This window comes from Acanthaster planci, linkage group LG15 (genome assembly GCF_054643075.1).
Source record: "Acanthaster planci isolate LZ-2023a linkage group LG15, COTS_SCS, whole genome shotgun sequence".
NCBI classification, from domain to species: Eukaryota; Metazoa; Echinodermata; class Asteroidea; order Valvatida; family Acanthasteridae; genus Acanthaster; species Acanthaster planci.
Window position 1 is genome coordinate 1,041,341 of NC_141791.1, and position 7,241 is coordinate 1,048,581.

At 41.5% G+C, this 7,241-nt stretch overlaps 1 protein-coding gene across 1 annotated transcript; it reads right to left on the reverse strand.

The window, feature by feature from the left end:
* Positions 1–1,016: 1,016 nt before the first annotated feature.
* On the reverse strand, positions 1,017–6,996 carry LOC147796562 (uncharacterized). The gene is made up of 4 exons (XM_087146679.1): positions 4,150–6,996; positions 3,704–3,797; positions 3,276–3,443; positions 1,017–2,981 (listed from the first exon to the last, which is right to left on the reverse strand). Exons 1-4 carry the CDS (start codon positions 4,498–4,500, stop codon positions 2,665–2,667), a joined length of 930 nt encoding a protein of 309 aa, XP_087002805.1. The 5' UTR covers positions 4,501–6,996; the 3' UTR covers positions 1,017–2,664.
* Between the last annotated feature and the right edge of the window lie 245 nt (positions 6,997–7,241).

The window sequence follows — 7,241 nt, forward strand, 5'->3', positions numbered from 1 at the left end:
TGATGTCTTTTGAAAAAAACTAATACATAGAGCTGGCATAGACTAAGACCTTAATCCATCTTTGTTTCCGAGTGGCAACTTTCAAATACACTTGTACAATGAAATCTTATGTGGCTCACCGAATGAATACTTGTCGTCAAAGTTACCGCATGTCAGCGTCATGATTTTTCTTGGCAAGGTTTGCATACTGAAAGAAATTCAGTAAGATGAAAAACGCAAACTTATTCGTGGTTTGATTTATACTGAAATTCCCGAGCCAATAGAATGCAACCTAACCGTTATCGACGATCCCACTTTTTACAACAATAAATGACGTTTCAGGTCCAGGTGGTGTCGATATTGTATCAAAATGAGACCAGGTGAAAGTGCGAAATACGATTTATGCTTAAAATCGCCATGTACCTTTCCTGCACCAGCCCAAACAGGAAACCAAACCGGGTAAAACGCTTACACCCAGTAACTACCCTTCCATTGCGACATAAAGTGCTTCCAAGGTGTCGATTCTGTGTTGGTCTGACTTTTACAGTGCCGCCACAGAGTCGATATTCGTCAGGCATTTTCAAAAACAAAACAAAACAAACATTTGTTTACCATAAACAGTTTTGTGAATTCCATATAATTTCTCAAGACTATGAAAACCACCAATGTCTTTGTAAAGTCCAAGTTAGTGAATAACAACATATACTGGAATTCATCCTTCGGAACTTTTACAACTGGAATGAATTGAAGTTATCTACAAATATGAGACAAAAGGTTGAAAAAATGCTTCAATTTGAACTTTAAAACCTTCAAAGCTGCAATGGTGCACGAAATAAACTGTGAATCTTTAGATGTTAAAGGGTTAATTATTGTATGGAATTGGATGTATGGAATTTATTGTATGGAATTGCTCCTGGCGTAACGTAACGATTCTGCGAGCATTGCTCACTGACTCCCAGGTATAAAAGCTGACAACCTCGGGCATTTCCCAGCAATATCAACGCCGAAAGAAACAAGAGGTAGAAAACTTCACACATTTCGGCCACTAAAAGGACACTAGGGGCTCTCATAAAGAAATGCTAATTTAAAATTTAAAAGAATGAACTTGTCTTAATCAGCTTTCAAGACACACAGAAGACCAGATTGTGACCGCTCTTGAACGGTCATTATCCACAAACGAAGCTATTCTAAAGCCTGCAAGAACACGTCAAAGTTGCAAGGAGAGGAAAGTCGGCAGTAATAAAATAATTGTAACCAAGGACTGGGCTATAAAGAATCCTTTTCCAGCTCACATTCATTAACATCACCATGACAATGAAGAAAATACTCCCAGGGACCTTACGGATCATCGATTGAAGTTTCCTTGATTTTTTATGACATAATAGGAGGCGATTCTGAATGCAGTCGCTTTCAAGCCGAAGTGAACAAAATGGCTCCCACTAAGATTCCCCCGCATGCGGGGGACGACAGAAACAAAAGGACAGAAACAGACACAAAATATTGTAAACTCAGACGGATGTGTTTATAATCTATTTAATGATTATAAAAAGCTCAGGGTGATCATTAGTATCAAATCAACGATGCCAATATTGGAGGAGTTTTTCCCCTCAAACAGCGCTGCTTTTGTCTACTTCATCTGCGGGGACTTTAATGAATAGATCAATACAGAAAGGGGAAGTTGAAGTACCTCCGTCCACTCTCCAAATTGACCGTGCTGTCGTGGAAACATTATCAGTACTTAATTGCTGAAACTCAAAACGTCGGGAAAATACGCTATCAGCCTAGGGTCGGTGCTTGAAAGGTTTTCCCGGGGAGTCAAATCATATCCCCAGCCGACTCTCTTTGTGAAGATGATGACTTTGACAATAGAATGATTTTGATATTGTTTCTATTATTTTAGCTTCTCAATTAAAACAACGTGTAAATGGATATTCTTGATTCGTGAAAAAAACGCTCCCATTAGTTCAGCTTTGAATAAGAAAAAGTAATAATTTAAGTTAACTTGTCACACGTCAAGGTTTTTATTTATCTCTATAGTTCGCTATTTTTCTTTCACTGCTCACTTTTTTTTTCACTGACATTTTAAAGAAATCGTCGTAAAGACATATCCTTTTGCTCGAATTTCAAGCTAGTGACGAGTGAAGGTCTTGTTGTTTGCCACAATTGTTGCCAATACATTCCTAAACAAATAACACAAAGTTTAAATAGAAATCAGTCTTGATCAAGCGATCCTGACTACAAAAGAGATCAGGGTTCGTGCCAAGTTCCATGTTGAGACGTGACACCGTCTCGAAAAAAGGCTAAGGAGAATTAACATACAGAAAAAATAGACGAAAGGCGCCAAGACACGTTTTGGAAGCGCCAGGAGTGAAACACGGCAAACGATGTGGATAGAGAACGGACCAAAAGACGTGCAAGGGGTAAAAGGAGAGAGAGCGTATAGTGCAATTCGGCAACCGGACGTTGGTACAATGTTCGTGGACAGGTGGCACGTGCGCGTTAAATGGCATCCCAACCAATAGGGTGCCGTGATTTGCCTAACGCACGCGCGCGTCAAGCTGAAGAATGTGCGTGCGAGTGCAGTGCATTATAACTCTATGGTGTCACCGCATTCATGGCGTCTCCTTCGATTAAACAAAACAAGTACGTGATTCAGGCTTGCTCCCGGGCAACTAATTACTGTGCCTACTTGCCATCGGAATCATTGCCTGCGCTGCAAACTTCTTTTAATACCCGCCAGGTGGTAGGGTGACGTGACCGATGAGACGATAACATTAACCGATTAATCCCGGGTGTTGTCGTACCGGCGTCGTATTGGAGGAGGGTCACTGCATTGGCCGTCCCCGTCACCCGACCAAAACTAACGTTACCCTTCCCGTAAGACACCCAGAATTGGCGATACATTGCGGAGTCCAGGATGTCCGGAGTTGGCGAGCTGACCAAGACGGTACCAGGGGAATCTTCAATTAGATCGGTCTGGCTGTTTGCGTTTGAACCAATGACTAGTAGCAAAAGAAACAACATATTCATATTTGTAACCCAATATTAAACCAAGATAATGTTTTTTATTCACATAATGACCATTTTTCTACGGGGATGCCAAAGTGAGTAAAACATCAGATCAAAGAACTCATTTTTCTCCTTTTCCAGCTAAACAAAAATCCTGAAAAAAAAAATAGTTTACTTGTGAGATCCGGTCGATTTCATCATGGGTTTTTACAAACCTCGGGATTCTTCAGTTGGAAGTTGATAGAACCGGGGGTAGAGAGTGGATGAGAGAGCAGCATGAACCTTACCAATGGTGTATACGATATTGAGATCTTCCTGGTCAACTATCTCACGGCAAAGATGTATAGCAGCTCCGGCTGACGTCTTGACTGAGAAGTCAAACCAAACCGAATCCAGCGGGAACACCTCACTCAGCGACACACTGTCGTCCTCTTCCAAGTCATGGGTCTGACAGACTGCGGAATGAAATACTTAGGAAGTCACACTCTGAAAGTGACATGGCGACGCTGAACGCAATATCGCCGCATCAGGATTTTCGCACAGAAAAGCGTTATCTATTACACGTCAAATTGAAATCGACGAGACAAAACACAATCCAAAGCTTTGACCATTTGAGGGAGGGACGTCTTTTATCCTTAACCAACAAAAATAACAAACAAAGTAAACCTAAACAAAATACTAATTTTAGATCTAGAAATAAGTAAATCCTGCTTACCTTGCAGGTCAACAGTACGGGGCGTACTTGCTATGATGGCAGTTTCCTTGAGTAGGTGAGTTGTCGAATTGGCTTGTATGCATTTGATCTGGGCCTTAAGAACAAAAATACATGTACTGTTAACTGGAATTCGACCACCAGAATTAGAAACCATACTGAGGCAGGACAACGCTCCTGGACAGGTGGTATGCGCGCGTTACATGCCTCTTCGACCAATAGGGTGTCGTGATTTGCCAAATGTACGCGCGCGTCAAGCTGAAGAATGTACGTGTGAGTGGGGTGCCACCGCAGTTATGGCGTCTAATCGGATTAGTCTATACTGAAGTACATGTATGTAGTGCAATTCGAACTACTGAAGATTGAAAAATGTCTTCAAACGGTGTTTTGTACAGTTTGCTCTTGTAAAACCGTATACTTAAAGCTTGTCAAAGATGCGAGATGATTACCTGTGGATTATAACTGTAATGTGTAGCTCCGGTAAGAGCACTCCAATCCTGAGGAAAATCTTCCTTCGTCACAGAGTGTAGGGCGCACTGCTTCTCCCGATGCAAGAAGCTGAATGATCGGCATTGGGGTTCCGTGTGGCACAGGACAGAACACCAAGGAGCCGACAACTGCGCGGACTCCCACAACGTGTGGCCTGTTAAAAAGTGATCCAACTCGGCGGTAAATCCTCCTGGTGACACGCTCCGAACAGGCCAACACCGTGCGTTAGAACAGGGACAGGATTGGGTTAAACCGACCAGTAATCTCGTTAGAAAGACGATAAGGCATCCAGTCTTCACCGTTGTCTTCATCTCTATAGGCCTACTTGTTGCGCGTATCGTCTCGAGGGATAAGGCGCCAAGTAACAAACAACGACATTTATACCCGTGTTGCCGGAAATGTCTTAGGGCGTACGTGATACCGCCCACTGAAGATTTTACATCGAACGTCTGTCTACAGCGGACGATGACTGACACATCAATAAACTTGAAAAATGAATGTCACTAATTCAACTCAAGAGCGCGACACGAGAGACCTTTGGGGACAAAAGGTCGACATTTAGTGTCAAGGAAATAAGGCCCAAATTTCGATCCTATTATTCTGTACAAAAGTTTCTTAGAACAACTGTTCAAATAAAAATAACTACACACGATGAAATATTCTTCATACCGGTGAGGACTCTAAACACTTCCCCACGTTTTCTTTTCCATTTTTTCCCTTTTATGCCCTGAAAACTAATTTTCATCCAACCTTAGTTTTTAACGAAAACGTATGCCGTGAATGACTGATCGATACGTTAATTAAAAATCACCAACGAACACACTGACATTTTTCTTTTCGCTGAAGTAGTCTGTTCAGCGATCTAAGGTCAATTTACGAGCTTGCAAGCAGAATTGTGTATGAATAGACACGGTCAAATCACTTTAGTTAATTAATAGAAAAAAAACGAAAACACAAGACTTGGTTAATGAAATGTTTCGCCAAACAAAAGACCGCGCAAAGACCTGAATGATCAAAGCCAGTAAAAAGCATAGAGCTATAGTGTAATTTCACCTCCAGAATTAGAAGCCATTACTGCAGTGGCACAACGCTCGTGGACAAGTGGTACGCGCGCCTTACATTCCACTTCGACCAATAGGATGTCATGATTTGCCAAATGCACGCGCGCGTCAAGCTGAAGAATGTGCGTGTGAGTGCGGTGCCACCGCAGCTAGGTGAAAAGGTACAAAACTTTGTCACATTCTAAATAAAATATCGCCGTCAATCAATGGCAAATTCTTCTTCCTTGAACGTTGACGATTCGTCTCGAGTTCATCTGTGACTTTTAACTTTCCTTGTGTCCAATTTCTTGCACCCAGACACGTGAACGAGAAAGCATTTTAAAAAACGTAACCACCTTATTAGCGGCGTTTGGGTGACGTCACACGGAAACACTCGATAGGTTCTGTATAATCACCACACAGCATTCCTCAGCAGCCACTCATATTAATAAGACCACGCGACGGAATCCAGAGTCTAATTTTCTTGACAATGTTTTAATAGAAAACTACAGTCGTCAATAACGGACCTCTACTCTGGATGAATTCCTCCATTATGGCGGAATTCCTCTACAGCCAAAGGCGGAATTACCAACTGCATGTTCTTTCACAGATCACATTAAATCCATATAAGCTTGCTGAAGGCGAAACAAATTAGAGGCGATATCTACACACAATGTCAGGTTTTCGTGTCCAACAAATTCCAATGCATTATACTGTAAATTATGAATTATTCCGATAAATTCCAATGATATTTATCTGTTGCGCAGACGCGACTGTTCCCCAAGTGCTAAGCATGTTTAACAGTTAAGGAAAGCCGAGTGAAATATACCAGTAATCTGATGTACAAGTCACGCGAACATGTCACGTGACCTCAAGGAGAAGAGCCCATATGCAATTTAAAATAAAACAAAAGACGGAAGCACCAAAGGCAGCACGAACGACCGCACTAATTACATTTGACAGACTTCTTGATTCACATAATTATATATCTTTTAAACCAACAAATTCCACACGTAATATAACAAACGCAATCCTCCTTACCGGGGAGGGATTTCGCTGGTTCCGTTTCCAAAAGTACAATCCATTTTCAGGACGATACCATGACCTCTTGACGATGCACCAATCACTGTTTCGAATTTTACCACTAAATTTAAAAGATGCATTCCACGTGTATTTCAAAAGGACAACGAAGCCAAGTTTTCATTTCAACATTCGTTATGTGAAAAACCCCATTTAAAATTCACAAAGGTACCACGCCTGCAGGTTTAGACTGTTACCAAACCTTCAATTTCGGAGCAAAAACCGCTTTTGTTGCAGATTTTTGGTTCCAGGTTAATGTTCATGAAACCACCAAGAACTAAGAGTTTGTATGTGCATGATGCCAATGTGCAAGGTTACCTGCTCAAAGAGCCTGGTTGACATTCGTGGCTACTGGACACATGAATCTATAAGTTAAATTCAGCAATCAGAACTGAATGTCACTAGCAAGGTCATTAGTGCAGTAATGCCAATCTGGTCGCCAAATCGTACGCGCGCGTTACACGCCTCTTCGACAAATAGGATGCTTTGACTAGCCCAAAATGCACGCGTGCGTTAATGTGAAGAATGCGCGCGAGTACCGTGCCACCGGAACCGCAGTAATAAAGTCACCTCGAATAAGTCAAGAGGAAATTTGCTAATGTAAGTACATGTTACCAGAAAATTGGCATCTGCTATTCGACATTTGGCCAACTGACAATCTCGTAAGAAGGGAAAACTTCCCGAAATAAAATGCCAAATTAAACACTTTGAGGTTAGTTCGACACTAACCTTTTGGAAATTCAAACAGAAATAACCAGCAGTGCAATACAAAACTTTTGTTAGTTCTCAAGAAAGTTCTTAGTTCTTAAAAAAGGTTCCCTCAACAACGGGTGACATCGTATACAAAAGGTTACAAGATCAGAACGTCACTTTATATGTACCAAAACACCTACCCTGTCAATAGACAGGAGAATCTAAGTACAGAGGTTGAA